Genomic DNA, 15,678 nt, shown 5'->3' with positions numbered 1-15,678 from the left:
TTTATCTCCTAATTATAATAATTAGTGCCCCAAAATAATAATTACGGGGAATAATTTTAAAAACGATGAAATACAAAATTAATGTCAAATTCCCCCGAAAATTGCGAATAATTTAAGAATACAAAAATAAAGGGTATTTGAAATACGAATAATTTTATAAAAATAAAAACACGAATTTTGTGGGGTTTGTCATCCCGGTGGGGTCCCGGTTCGATGATTTTTTGAAAAACAGCAACGATCCTTAAATTACCAGAAAAACCCGATAACACATAAAATGCATCGAAACACGCGTAAAATGAAATAAAACGAGTACCTTAATAAATATGCAAATAAATACGGCTTCGATTTGCATATCGATTCATATAATTGCAGTTTAAACACATTTTAATCAATCGAAAAAAAATTCTGGCCCGCACAGAAATACACATAACAGCTATACCATCTAATATCATGACAATAATCACTTTAAATCTATCAAACACATAATATTTATTTATTTAACACATAATATTTACATAATTTTTCCGGATATTACATATAATATGTTATAATATATGATAAAACTATCTTTATAATCCGTGCAATGCACTAATATTTCCTAAATTGTATAAATTGATGTTATTTTAGTTGCACTTATTGATAATATTTCACATAATCCTCCCTCCGAACTATAACATATTTGTTTATGTACATGAGTAGACTTTCAGGTGTGACGACATTGGTGTAAATAGGTTTTTTCGACATTTGACGAAGAGGTTTGTAATGTCAGTTTTGTTATCCACCGTTAAAGACGATTCATGGAGATTATTATAGATATATTTGTGATTAACTGAGTTACTGCATAATATAGTAATTTGTTCACATATAATTTTATTTATAATTGTTATTTAAATTTAAGGTTTCTTCACTTTATATTCACAATCTTAGTATTTGTTTCCCTCCCTCGTACAATTACAATATTAACATATACACATTATTGAACATGTTTGGTGCATTCAGATTATATTCGATACAGAAAAATATCATTATAAAAAATATTAGTTTCAGTCGATTCTTTATTTCACGCTCTGACGACACAACAAAACACTAATATAAACAATTATGATCATATATTTTATGAATTATGAAAATTATAACCTAATTTCTTTCACGTATATACATGGATACATACATATATATATATACGTGCATATATACTATTATATTAAAAGACGAAATATTAAAAATTTGGTTGCTTTTCTTTTGTCACTCAATTTATAACTGTTAGATTAAATTGATGAATACAATTATATCTAATATTAAATATTATTTTTTAAGTAATATAAGATCGAATACTACAAACAATATATTATTGAAATGATTATAATTTATAATATATAATGATAAAAACGACTATGTATCGCACATGTTATATACTGATATATATATGTATATTCATTTTCTACCGTATATTTTAATGAAGTAAATAAACTCGCTTGAGAAAGAAGATAGTAAATTAATTGTTTTAGACGATAAAAAAAACATATGTATGTCCACTACCTGAACACAATATAGGTTTTAGACTGTGCAATGTGTCTGTGCATTAGAAATGTGATCATGATCAAATTTTGTGTTTATATTGTGTTAAAATGTGACTGATAAGTGACTTAACACTTAATTAAGGTTTAGGTTTTTGTTGTAGGTGTATATATGAAAGTCCTTAATTTATTATTTTGTGTAAATTTGAATTTATTTGTATCATAAAAATATAATAATGCTTAAAATATGATATATGTATATAAAAATATTTATTTAATTAGATGTATAAATTGTTGCGATGCACATATCATGTTTAATAAATAGATTTTTTATTTTTATTTTTAATATTAGTTCGTAAATATTTGTATTAGATCTAAATATTAGTACTAATACGATACATGGTATATGACATCCAACCGTATGATGACAAATTATTGGTAGGGTGTGATGATATCATAAAAATTGAAGACGAATAATTAATTTTTTGTAATAATAAATTCAAATTTGTTGTCACTTTTTACAATAACATGATTTTGTACTCAAATTTTTCACATATAAATATTGTATATATTATTATTATTATTATTATTATTATTATTATGTATAAACATGCTATATAAACATAATTCTAATTTAATTTAAATATTTTCTAATGCTTCCCTGAATTTAAAATTATAAATAACAAAATCTTAATTTTACGTAATATTCATAATCCAATTGTATATATTATTAAATTTGATATTTACTAATGTGCAAATTCTCGTTTTTAGAATTTAACTTATGACCCGTATGGAAAACTGAATTTCAATTAAAATTATGAATTTGATCAAGTAAAGCTGCTTCCTTCTCTCCTTGCAGTCGAGCCTATTACTAACCTTATTCATCCTTAGAATGCAAAGGTTTACTCTTCAGTTTTCGGCAGGAGGATAAGTGGATTCCCTTCCAAAGAACAAGGAATCCTTAATACTTCTCAAATGTCTTGAAGAATGCTCTCCTTGATGTGAGGTAAATGTGCTGTTTGGAAATTTGAATTTGAATTTTATTTAAAATTCAGGACATTCAACTTTAAGTATAAATATGAAAATTTGAAATGGCAACCAAAATCATGTCATTTGAAATTCCTGATCTGAAATAAAATGTAAGTTCTCAAACGCTCTCTTAATCAATAAAATCAGGATTTTTTAGAATCGTAGATACGAGTGATGTTTCAACATTACGATTACATGAGGTTGGAGTTGGTGAATGAATTAAATTTGCTTTGCATAAAAAAATTGTTTACAAGTATGTATACTTCTACAATGAAATATTTTATAATGAGTTTCATATTAATATGCGTCTTAAAGATGCTTTAATAGCGGTAATAAAGTTCTTATGAATTAATCTGTATTAATTACATAATAAATGAGTATTAATGATTAGAATGAATATTTTATGTTGGTTAATTAAAATATCTATAATTAAATTTACTTATCAAACCTATTAATAATAAACGTCAAACCTATTTGTGTTGGACACGTTTGTCGATATATAATTAATATCTTTAATTTTGTATTAATATAATATATAAAAATATCATTGCATTAAAGTACTCATAATTTCAAATACAACAAAATCAATCATGACTATATTTAATTTTATAAATTAGAGGTAAATTAGTAATTAACCGCTAATTATTAATAGTACAAAAAATCAAAATGAAAAATATATTGGAGGACGGAGAGAGTAATTAATACGGCGGAAGACCCGCATTATTGCTTAATACAGACAAAATTCAGTGGGAGGGGAATGGGTAAACCTAACCCAATTCAATCGGAGGCTAAAGTGGGTCCAAACAAATTAAATGGAAATACGTGGGTTGTCAAAGCTTTATAAAGTTCACAACTTTATTGATAGGATTGGTTGAGCAGAAAGTTTTAGCATCATAGTTTGTGATTAAATGTTGTTAATCAACTTATTAAATCAGTTCAACGAGGGATTAAAAGATGGACGAAACGTGCAAATGAACAATAAGTGTAAAAGTCTTTTTATCACTCCACTTTTAATCTTTTCACAAGGGAAATAAAATAGTGGTCAGCATTCCTAAAGAGACTTTTAAGTAGTTATCAACTTTAGAAGGGAAAAAAGGGTTACTCCATCGCATGTTTGTCATGATTTAGTAATACTTTTTGGAGTAAAAAAGAATGCTTTTTTTAATGTGAATTGCATGGATTGAGTGTGTGTAGTTTGTAAAGAGAGATTGAGAAGTGAAGTAAAAGCATGGTATTATTATGGGTACATTTCATGGAGAAAAGAAGAAGATATGCATGGTCGCGGTTGATGAAGGAAAAGGAAAAGCTTATGAGGCATGAATGTGTTCATCTCAACTTTTATATCATGCTCTTGTATTTTTTTTAATAATTAATCATACACATGTCATGACATGAATCGAACTCTTAACTTCCCGTAACAGGGACACGAGCTTAATCAGTGCACCATCATTTTATTAGCGATTTTCTCTTTTTAACTGTACGTTTCCGCTTGTATTATTTTCGAATATGAATTCAAAAAAAATACATATTTCAATGATAATTTGAACCACGCTCAAATATGATTTTTTTTCATAACGTTGATATTAATAATAAATATAGTTAGCCTTATATTTCAAGTTTGCAAGGTGATAAAGAATTCAAATCATCTTCTAACACCAGCGTAATATGCACCTAATTTCAAATTGGTGTGAATGTTAAGTCAGCTGGTGTGTTACTTTTTCATTTTTCTTTTCCAGAAGGCATTGAAAAATTGGCACACCTTTATTCTCTAAAGTTAGAAGCGTGTACCTCAATAAATCAACGGCTTGACTTCAACATTTAACATTGTCTTATTGGTACACATGTGTTTCTCATCTAAATTATCACATCTAGATATTTCTTGCAAAATCAATTAATAAAAGGCATTATTTTTCTTTTATTTTTTTAATATAAGTAAGGCATTACCTATATTTACAATTAGATAATTTGCTTGAAAACTTGCTAAGATAGATTTAATAAGTTTTCAAATTTGGATTAAAAATCAGGGGAGCACCTGCTTTGATTAATTGGGCTAAACAAGATAGCCCAGCATACATATCAAGTGGGCTTCAGTTATTGGGTCTTGACTAAATTTAACTAAAGAAAATAAATAACTTTTAGATAATTTCGATCATGAAAATGCATTCAATTCAAGTTAAGTACCGTGTGATTAATGTCACGGACTAAGTTATTGTCTCAAAGTTATCACATACTATTTTATATATTATTCGGTTAATCAGGAGTAACAATCTCTCTATTTAAGGTATGAGCAAAACTGCGTACATTTTACCTTCCACAGACCCTGCTCTAAGCGGGTTATATTGAGTACGTTTGATCTGATTTGATTTGGTTTATAGTTAAAAAACTATTATTCAAATTATGTGTATTTTCAGAACATAATTGAAAAAGTCTATTTTTAATTTGTATAAGAAAAACCCATCCTTGAAGGCCCAATTTTCAAACCGGTATGGGCCTTGTTAACATATTCCGCCCCAAAACGTTGGCACTTAAATCAAGTTCATCTAATGGGCTTCGAGACCTGTAAAACCCGGAAACATGGACATAATTTTGGGGGCGGGAACATAAAACAGCGTACTCATAAAATAGATACAGAAACAGAACACAGAATGTATGTAATTTAATATATGAATGGCGGCTTGTAGCGAAACATTAGCACTGTCCAAATGGGGAGTGATTTCTATTACACTAGCTACTCTCTCTGTCTCCACTGCAATCTCAGGTAACTATCACTTTAAACTCTACTTATGTAATCGTTTGTATAATTGATGTAATAAAATTGTGAATAAATTATTTATTTATTTATTTGTTTTGTAATTTGTTACAGTTTATTTATGGACAAAAAAATCAAGACAAGTCGAATTAGAGCTTAAACAACTAGAGTTGTCTCTTAAAGCGTCTATAGATAAGTGTGCTGCTGAGAGGCAAGGTCGTATTAGGGCTCAACAGGTACTAATTTTCTTTTTAACCACGCGGAGAACACATTTTAGTGCGAGAACAATTGTTTCGTACAATTCACTCTTTTTAGGAGTGCATAACGATTGTTTTCATTGTTCGGTAATTTTTTTCTCAGGCGAATCACTCACTCATTATTCTCTATATATATTTAAGTTGTTTGTTTATATATATGTAAATGATTATTACGATTGAGTGGTTATCAGTTTCTATTAAACTTTTAATATTGCATTGATTAAAGTAGACGAATTATTGCATTTTATCAGTTCTCTTTTGTGGTTTTTTAAATGTGAATGTGTTTGAGTACTGATAGATTTGTCAAGTAAATATGGAATATTACGATGTAGATGATGTTCTCTTCGAGATTGCTGAGTGGCTTACAATTCTTAGTAATTGTTGTAGGATTTAAGAAAGGCACTACTCAATTCTAAGTCAGAGGAATTGGGGTTGGCTTCTTATCCAATGTCACCTATTGCTACTATCCAGTCATGCTTCTCGACAAGGTAACTCACAGTAAATATTCAATTATTTTCTGTACATTATAATCAGTTAATATTATTTACTTAAACCTGGTAAACTTTCCTTCAATTATTTTCTGTAGATTATAATCAGTTAATATTATTTAGTTAAACCTGATAAACTTTCCTGTTGATTTATAGAGCTGACATATCAAAACCGAAGGGACCATGGCACTAGGTAATAATGGTGCGCAATCGTGTAATGCATCTTATTTAGATGCAGACACACAATTTCACATTTAGCGAGGATTAAAGTTTAGTAGGAAAAAAGAGAAAGTGAAATATAGTAAAATTTAAAAAAAATGAAGATAAATAGACATATCAATACAAGTTTCTCTGACGCAACATATGTTTTCGTTAGACAAAGAAATTTTTTAACTTTAGCAAGATCTAAATCCAAATCAACCATGTGATTTAAGTTTTACTTTCCAAATAAGGTATAAGATGAGATATATGTGAACAAGTTCGATATTTAATTAGCATCATTAAAGCTTAAAATTTTGGTTGGGGGATCTGGTCCACACTAGGTTTGCCTCTGATTTTGTAGAAAATGCTGGAAGAGGTGGTAGCATTACCCATATAAAAATCTTTTAGATTTTCTTTTATCTTTTTTATAATAGTAATTATAAAAGAAACAGGTTGTTTCAGCGACTTAACTGGTCATGAATTGGGTGCATATTTAGTTGAATCCTCTGCTTCTCTCGCAAACACTAATGTTTGTAACCTGATTAGTATTCTAGAAAGCTATCAACAAGCAATATATCAACGTGGAATGCCATGTTTTAAATATATAAAGTTCCATATTGGACCATTCTATGTTTTTGCATATGCCGTTTAATACGAAAAGAGTTGATGATAAGTGCAATATCTAAATGAGGAAACACTTTTTGTTTTTGTAGGAACGGCACCCCTAGGCAACCCTTGCTAGTGCCTCTTGCTAGGGCTACCTTGATATTTGATTCAGCTCAGGCTCCTCCAGCAGCTCTTGAGGGTCTAGAGGAGTATTCTCACTGTTGGATTCTATACATCTTTCATCTAAATACGGATCTTGAAAAGTTATGGAAGCATCCATCTAGGTCTAAATTCAAGGCAAAGGTACATTATTATCCGTGCTAATATTCGTCTAATTGGTTATGTACTTATATCGTTGCGAACCCCTGACACAGTGGGACTACCTTTAATAGGTAAGAGTGCCAAGGCTGAAAGGTGAAAAGAAGGGAGTCTTTTCTACAAGATCTCCGCATCGCCCGTGCCCTATTGGACTTACTGTGGCAAAGGTCTAGTACTGTGTTTGTACCCTAATTTCCTCATAGCTTCATCTGAACCATATGTGTGTTATCTCTCATCTCTTAATAGACACCCCCTTCCCCACACACACAACACAAACATAGAGATACAACCAAAATTAACAATGAAATGCAACGGGATATACAAGGAAACACTGGGTATCGTAAATTTGAAGTACCCACATAGTATGATCTTTGGTAATTAAAACGCCTTATGTAGTTCACCACTCACCAGACCAGTGAAGTATGGAACAATTATGGAGACTTTTTTTTCTTAGAAACCGTGCTTATCTATACTCTTTATTAATAAGGAAAACACTCCTTTGGCAGAACACAATTGTACCAAAGAACTAAAAATACCAAATTTTGGTACTCACCTTAATTAATTTCATTCTAAACTTGGGTTCGATTCTCTATAAACACATAATTATATACTAAGATTTATTTATTTAATCTAACTTCTTTAATTTCATATGGTTTAATTCTCTACAACTACACAATTTACTTAATTAATTTCACTTTTAACTTGGGTTCGATTCCCTACAAACACATAATTATATAAGATTTTTTTTGTTAGGATAATTTTATAAGATTTATTTATTTAATTTAAGTTATTTAATTTCACCAGAGATCGTTTACCTATAAATATATATTTGAATAGTATTTATTAATTATACACTCTCAGGTTCAATTCTCTACCGTACTAATTTAATAAATCTAGTATTTGATACTAATACTTTAATTTCGATCCGTGTTTCGCATGAGTTATGGGGGGGTTTGATTCCCTACAAACACATAATTATATAAGATTTTATTGTCTGGATAATTATATAAGATTTATTTATTTAATTTAACCTGCATTTGATTCCCTATAACTACACAATTTCATAATTTTTTTTATTATGCACTGTTAGGTTCAATTCTCTACAAGTACTATTTTAATAAATCTAAAATTTGATATTATTATTTTAATTTCGATCGGTGTTTCGCAAGGTTACGAGGTTCAATTCTCTGCAAACACTAATTTAATAAATTTAATATTTTTAATCTCGGGCCGGTGCTTCACACGGGTTATCAACTAATCAAATAAAGGCATATCTTCTGGTTTTTTACCAACGGAGTATTACTTTCATGTTATGACATGTTCCACTTTTAACCCCCATCAGCGTGCAAACAATTTATTTCTTAAATGTCATAAGTTCGTCGGGATCATGTAATTTTTGTCGCAGTTATATAATACCATGATAATAACTCAAGTGCGTATAATTGCCCATGATACGAATGGAACTAAATGAGTTACTGTCTCATATAGTTTCCTTGTATTATAGGTGGAGGCAGTTAAGGGGAATATGGTTCAGCTTTCTGGTGTAGATCTGGTTGATGGGACGGTAAGTTAATATGTTGTGGTAGCTCACTCCCATCCATCTAGAAGATTTTAAATTTGATTGCATGCCATGTCAAAAACCTATACAAAATGAATTTTTTTTTTAAATGGAAGTGCACGTGGCACTTGACTGCCCCTTTGGCTAAGTGTGCCTCAAATTTTGCAGCCTGTCTTGGACATCAAACCGTATCTACCATATTGTGACAGCATCCAAGGTGCAAAAGTGCCGAAGTGGGTAGAGGTAACATTTCAACTGCTTCTAGATTATTAGGACCTTCAGTCAACTTTTTACTTTAGCACGAGCAATATATTGGATGATAAAGATAATTTATTATGTCTTCGAAATTAAATCTATATTACTGCATTATTACATTCTTTATTATCTTGTTATATCTTGCGAATGTTGGGTTATCACCTCCCTAAATTTACAAAATTATATGTGTGCAGGCCGACCATCTATTAGCTGTAACATCTGTAAATTTTGCCAATGGATTTTCCACTAGCCTTGCTGATTGTTGGACAGCCATAGTAAGATTATATGTATTTATGCTTATAATTGTTAAGTTGATTAAAACAGTTTGTTATGCATCTTCCTGTAGGCCATCCTGGGTCAAATTGCTACCAATTAGTCTCTATCACTGTGATTTACAGTTGCTAAAATCATAGTTTAGAAGCTGAAAACTCTCTTTAAATCAAGGTTCCGTCAAGTCAATTTCTCATATAATTATGACTACCTTGAGTATGGCATCCTATTTACATTTTTAGTCTGCACAGACACAGTTTTTGCAAGTTCTTTTCTTCCTCGGCTTAATTGCATTATTGATGCAGGACAAGGTTAAAAATGCACCATCCCTAGGGTGGCTCAACTGCAAAAGAAGTGCTACCTCTAGAATTTATCAAGTACAAACGAGAGTTGTTTTTATGGATCGCAATCCTTAAGATGAGGAAGATTGTAATCCAGTAATAAAAAATAATCTTAAATATTGTAGAGCCTTAAAACTAATTATTATAGTAAGGAAATTATCGTAATAAATGTATGTTTCTTTAAACTAATTAAATAATATAATTGAAGAAAAAAAACCTTTGATTACTTTACTACAATAATATATTATAGTTCTAGTAATCTACTTGTATGAAATGAATAAACTTAATAATAAATCACGATTAGCTATTTCTTTATAATAACATTAAATATTAAATACAAATTAATCTTTAATTACTTTTTTCTCATAATGTCCGATCCATGCTTTAGTTTGTATAACCTTTTTTCTTTATATTTTTTGTTAGTGTCGGGAATATGTTTCCCAAAATAAAAATTTCTGAATGGTCACTTTTCTCCCCTTTTCAGGAAAAGAAGTCCCTTTATGGTTCCCCAAATGAGTTTAAAACCTTAATCAAGCAGGTGCTCTCATGGGATATACGATCAGTTTCACAGAGAAATGCACTCCAGGATTCTCCGTTAATAAAACAAAACGGTAGAACAGTTAATGATGGCGACATCAGCAACCACCAAGAGGAAGAAACTGATGAAAACAGCATGGATCTTTCATCAAACGATGATACTATTTATCACCTGATTCTTGAAGGCCTAGATGTTGCTTACCATATTGACCGTGAGAGCAATGTTCATGTTCATACGGTTACATCTTCAATTATATCTGATCCCCAATCTGGTAAAGAGATATCTGATCCCCAATTATATGTAATCTAACACTGGGCATTGAAAAATCACAAAAATGAAAGAGTAAATTGCACTAGTTTACTTCACTATAGACGAATTGTATTGTGTGCACCTCATATTCCATAAACTTATATAAGGAGACAACATAGGCTTCAACTTGCTAAATTAGGACAACAATTTTCAACAATTTTTTCAACAGTATGATCGGAGCTGAATTTTCCTGCACAGTCGGTTCGGTCAATGCAAACTTTCCCAAATTTGTAGACTTGTTCAAATTTCTGGAAGAAATGAAAACATACTCAAACAAACTCTAATTCCCTTGATGGATACTGCATTTAGTTCCATGTGATAAGTAAAATTTTACACAATACATTCATTGAATAAACAGTCAATAAAAAGAAAATGACTATAAAATAGATCAAACTGAAATTTTTATTTACATCTGAGTTGATCCTTGATTTCATCCATCACTGTTTGAGCAACAACCAACTTTTATTGAGCTCAGGTAATAATTCTTCAGTTTCACTGCAAGCTTTTTGAAAGCAGCTTGTTTGCATTGCGTAGAGGGACTAGTCGCAATGTTTGACCTACTGCCCTACGAGGCTACAAGTTACAATTCTTAAACTGTTTTTGTAATATTTACCTACACTCCACAGGCTTAGATTATTAGAAAACAAAATCTGAAAATATAATGGTCAGGCTAATCTCCAAGTTGTATATAGCATAAATGTTCATGCTAAATGTCATCTTATGTGTATCCAACGAGTTATACACAATAAACAAGGTGTCTAGTGTTTAACTAATCAGTAACTAGTAATTTCTTGTGTATACATGAACTTGATCATTCACCACCATGATATATATCAATATTTGTGGTTTCTTGTAGTAGTTGTTGGTTGCTTTCTTCTTGGCCTGAAATTTCAACTTCGAAATCTTTCTGGTCAATTTCAGGGGAAACATCGTGAGTCATTTCAACAGAATGAACTCTGGATCTATTGGTGACCTTGTGGCTGTGACATCTTGAAATAGCAAATGAGAATTCAGAACAACCTAAAGCAAGTAGCTTTAAGAATGCTGTGATGGTAAAAAGGCCAGCAAAGCTATATGGAGTCAATTCAGACCATCTCGTGATAAATCTTCATCGTCATATTGAGAGGTATAACCGACCCCAAAATTTCTCTTGTCAATGTCTTAAATTGTTCCTTTTTCCATTACATCCAGTACTGCCTTTGAAACAGGCTTAGATAAAGGAGACCCAGTTGGAAACACCTATTTAGTAATAATACAAGCATCAATTAGTGTAATGTACTCCTACTTCAAGTATGTACGTCCGCAAGTATGGATATTGACAAACTATAAGTATGTCGTGATCTCTTTGTTTTATTGCATTGCAGCTTGTACACCTGCATAGCAGATTCTCTTTAGATATATTTATATCTTATTGATAGTAGTGCTATATTTTTCATTATGAATAGATGTAATGTATAGATGTATGCACATACACCGCAGAAATTGAATAATATACGTTATTATAAAGAAGATTATAATTTGATGATAAAGAAGGATACTTACAAAGCCAAATCCACCACTACCATAAGTAGGTCTGGCCATCTTATATTTTGAACCGTATTTATGAATACATAGCTTTATGTAGGTATAAAGGCAGAGAGATTAATGTGATCAAAGAAATAATTGTGTTCATTTCACTACCACTGATAAATATACAAGTTGTACAGATAAGATTACATAGAATACACTATTACCAACATCTCCAGATAACATGGAGACTTACTAAAACTAACCAGATAGAGTAACCAACTACAGAAACTATCTCTCTGTAATACATATCCAAATATGACCAGGTCATACTCTATTAGGCCCCCTCAAGTTAGAGGTTGTGTCAACAACTTGTAACTTGGATAAATGTTGATGAAAGGCTGAACGAGCTAAGGGTTTGGTTAGTGTATCAGCAAGCTGGTCAGCAGATTGAACATGAGTAACAAAAACTTTTTGTTGTTGAACTTGATCTTGGACAAAGTGAAAATCCTGCGCTATGTGTTTCATACGACTATGAAATTCTGGATTACGACAACGATAGGTACCACCAACATTGTTACAATAGATGGTTGGTGGAACAGGAAGTGGCAAATGGAGCTCAGTCATTAGAATTATCGCCCAATTTGTTTCAGCTAATGCCATTGCAACGACCCAATATTCTGTTTCAGTCGACGACCATGTCATAGTGCGCTGTTTTTTAGAAGCCCGGCTAATAGGAGTATGCCCAAAAAATAAAACATAACCAGAGGTAGATGTTTGGCCATTAATGTCACCCGCCCAATCAGAATCAGCATCAGAGTACACATTTAAAACAGTGGAAGGATGTTTTGACACGAGATTTGAGTGCGGAAAGGAAGGAGATGCAGGCTGTCCAGAAGGCTATTCATACAGTCCATCTTTATTCTGGCCGCACATTATCAGAGTTCCCGTAGGGAGATCCTTTATGGAAAAATGGTCAGGAAAAAAATTAACAGAGGTTAGATTATCATGACAAAATTGTGAGATAGAAATTAAATTTCTCTTAATACTAGGTGCACAAATGTATTGGAGAGTTTAAAATTATGATTTGAGGTATTTGATAGAACATTACCAGTGTGAGTTATGGGAATCATATTACCGTCACCCATTGCTATTTCTTCAGGTCCATCATAATCGTGAAGACCTTGCGAGTCACTTGTGATCTGGTGAGACGCGCCAGAATCAAGTATCCAGGGACTACCATTGTTGGTGGATATATAGATAAAATTTGCTTTGGCCTCGAGATGATTGTGGGACTTCGATCGACAGACACGTGCAGAATGTCCAAAATTGTTGCATAACTGACATTGAATGCAAGACTGTCGAGTGGAGGGTGATGGAAAAAGCCGCGATACTGGTTGAGAAAGATTAAGATTTTGATGATTCTTGGAATAGGATTGATGCCAATTCTGGGGCTGATTTGATCGCCGATTGTAACGACTTCCGTAGTTGTAATTATTACCTTTCTGAGCAACAACAGCAGTAATGTGTGTCGCTGATTTCTTCTGACCTTCATGCTTGATGAAGAGTTCATGGTCAATAAGCTTTTCAAAAAATTCTTCATATGTTATAGGAGTGTCCCTAGCACGAATAGCAGCAGAGATTTCACGATATTCAGATCCTAGGCCACTGAGTATTTTAACTGTTAACTCTTCTGGAGAGATGGGTGCCCCTGCAGTTGCAAGATCGTCTGAGAGAGAGCGAATTTCATGTAAGTATTCAACAATTGATTTGGCATCCTTAACCACTTTGTTTAGCTGATCACGGAGACTAAATATCTAGGTCTGGCTTTTATTGGCATATGCAGTATGTAGCGAATCCGAGGCATGTTTTGAATTGGGTGCTGCTGCAACAGTTGGTGCAATAGTCGGATTGACTGATGCCATCTAGGCATTTTAAATAAGCTGATCTTGACGAAACCAATGGTTGGAAACTTGTTGAGTAACCACCAGAGTTGTCTTCGGGGGTGCTGGTTTTGATCCATCTAGGTAGCTGAACAAATCATGTCCATACACTAACATTGAAAATTGAGCCTTCCAATTAGAATTTTTTTGGCTTCCAGTGAGTTTAATGGGAAGTTGAGAAGCAGGATTGAACTGAGTAATTTGACTATTGTTTGGGATGACATTTGCATCAGGATTGGAAACACTACGTTGTAATTGTTGGTTGTTAGGTTGAGTGTTTGCCATGAATATGGATGATTAAGGACCGTGTTTGCAGGTTAATAAATCAAACTCGTTTGAGTGTAAAGAGGCTCTGATATCGTATAAAGACAGAAAGATTAATGTGATCAAAGAGATAATTGTGTTCATTTCACTCCCACTGACATATATACAAGTTGTACAGATAAGGTTACATTGAATACACTATTAAGTATTAACATCTCCAGATAACACGGAGACTTACTAAAACTAACTAGATAGAGTAACCAACTACGACAATTATCTCTCTATAATACATATCCAAATATGACCAGGTCATACTCTATTAATAGGGAATCTCATCGAAAATGGCATCAACCCCTCTATTTTTGCATCTGAGAGAAAGGGCCTCATCAAAAGCCTCTATGCTTAAATAACAAAGGCATTTGATTGTCAACTTTATGAGCAATTCTTCCACAAATGAACCTTCTTGATAACATGCGCAAGCAGGGATATCCCCTGCATAATGTCTCAACTGACCCACAATATTGAGGATAGATTAGCGGTATAACTCTGCATCTATAACCTTTATTAATAAGCGAAACCTCTTTTTAGTGGTACTTTGGTTTAACTACTTTTTGGTTCCATCAATTTTTGGTTTGACCCCTTCTTCATTCGATTATTTTTATCCTTTTCTGATTCCTATATGACTTATAATTCTATATATAAGTATTGTTTTTACCCGTTTTTTAATTTTTATCAGCTTAGTATTTATTTTATTTTTTATAGATTGGAATCCTATCTTAATTACTTCTATTTACTTTGTTTTTTAATAGTACTTTGGTTTCACCACTTTTTGGTTCGACAGATTTTTGGTTTCACCCCCTTTTTATTCCTGTTATAACTACAAATGTATTCTTTCTATCTTTCTTTTATACTATATATATATTACATGTTCCCAAGTATATATTAAATCTGAAGCGAGGAAAATGGTCTAGGTAATATTAACATCTAATTGTTAACATGTTGCATATTACAGATTTTTTTGACAGAGCATATTACAGATAGACTTTCATATACTGACATAGTGTTTATGTTCCATTGACATATTATGTTCCACTGTAAACCAACTGAATATTACCAGGCTGACCAGGCAAATATAACAGGTCAATAGAATTTAGTAACCTCAATAATTTAGTAATATAGTAGATAACACTTTGTGTTATATGAGACTATCAGTTTAGTCTCTGATGCAACTCTAGTAGAATTTCTAAATCAATTTGTTACTGGCATGTCAAAATTTAAGAACATACTAAGAAGCCCAACTGTCTAAACAATCAATCCAGCTTTTAAATTTACTACTTCCTCCGCTAATAAAAGATGGGGTACTTATTTACTTAAAAAATTTATATATAATAAATATAATTTATTTAAATATTTATTATGAATAATCAATTCGGATCGGGTTTTTTCTGTTCGGTTCGAAACCAGAGATTGGTTTCGGTTTTTAATTTTCCGGTTTGGATTTCAGATCGGGTTTTTGCGGATCGGTTTTT

At 31.8% G+C, this 15,678-nt stretch overlaps 1 protein-coding gene across 1 annotated transcript; it reads left to right on the top strand.

The window, feature by feature from the left end:
• The first annotated feature begins 5,132 nt into the window (after positions 1-5,132).
• On the top strand, positions 5,133-11,856 carry LOC141708785 (uncharacterized). Its single transcript, XM_074512563.1, has 10 exons — positions 5,133-5,304; positions 5,410-5,531; positions 5,940-6,040; positions 6,955-7,150; positions 7,240-7,332; positions 8,670-8,729; positions 8,892-8,966; positions 9,173-9,253; positions 10,074-10,398; positions 11,358-11,856. Exons 1-10 carry the CDS (start codon positions 5,214-5,216, stop codon positions 11,369-11,371), a joined length of 1,158 nt encoding a protein of 385 aa, XP_074368664.1. The 5' UTR covers positions 5,133-5,213; the 3' UTR covers positions 11,372-11,856.
• Positions 11,857-15,678: the final 3,822 nt, after the last annotated feature.

Source organism: Apium graveolens, chromosome 2, assembly GCF_009905375.1.
Source record: "Apium graveolens cultivar Ventura chromosome 2, ASM990537v1, whole genome shotgun sequence".
NCBI classification, from domain to species: domain Eukaryota; kingdom Viridiplantae; phylum Streptophyta; class Magnoliopsida; order Apiales; family Apiaceae; genus Apium; species Apium graveolens.
This window is presented reverse-complemented; position numbering and strand designations above follow the sequence as displayed.

Bases quoted from the DNA above. Each gene is read 5' to 3' on its own strand.
- LOC141708785 (XM_074512563.1), top strand. From the start codon at position 5,214: ATGGCGGCTTGTAGCGAAACATTAGCACTGTCCAAATGGGGAGTGATT. The intron at 6,041-6,954 runs GTAACTCACAGT...TTGTTTTTGTAG, and splicing joins CAGTCATGCTTCTCGACAAG to GAACGGCACCCCTAGGCAAC. The intron at 8,967-9,172 runs GTAACATTTCAA...ATATGTGTGCAG, and splicing joins AAGTGCCGAAGTGGGTAGAG to GCCGACCATCTATTAGCTGT.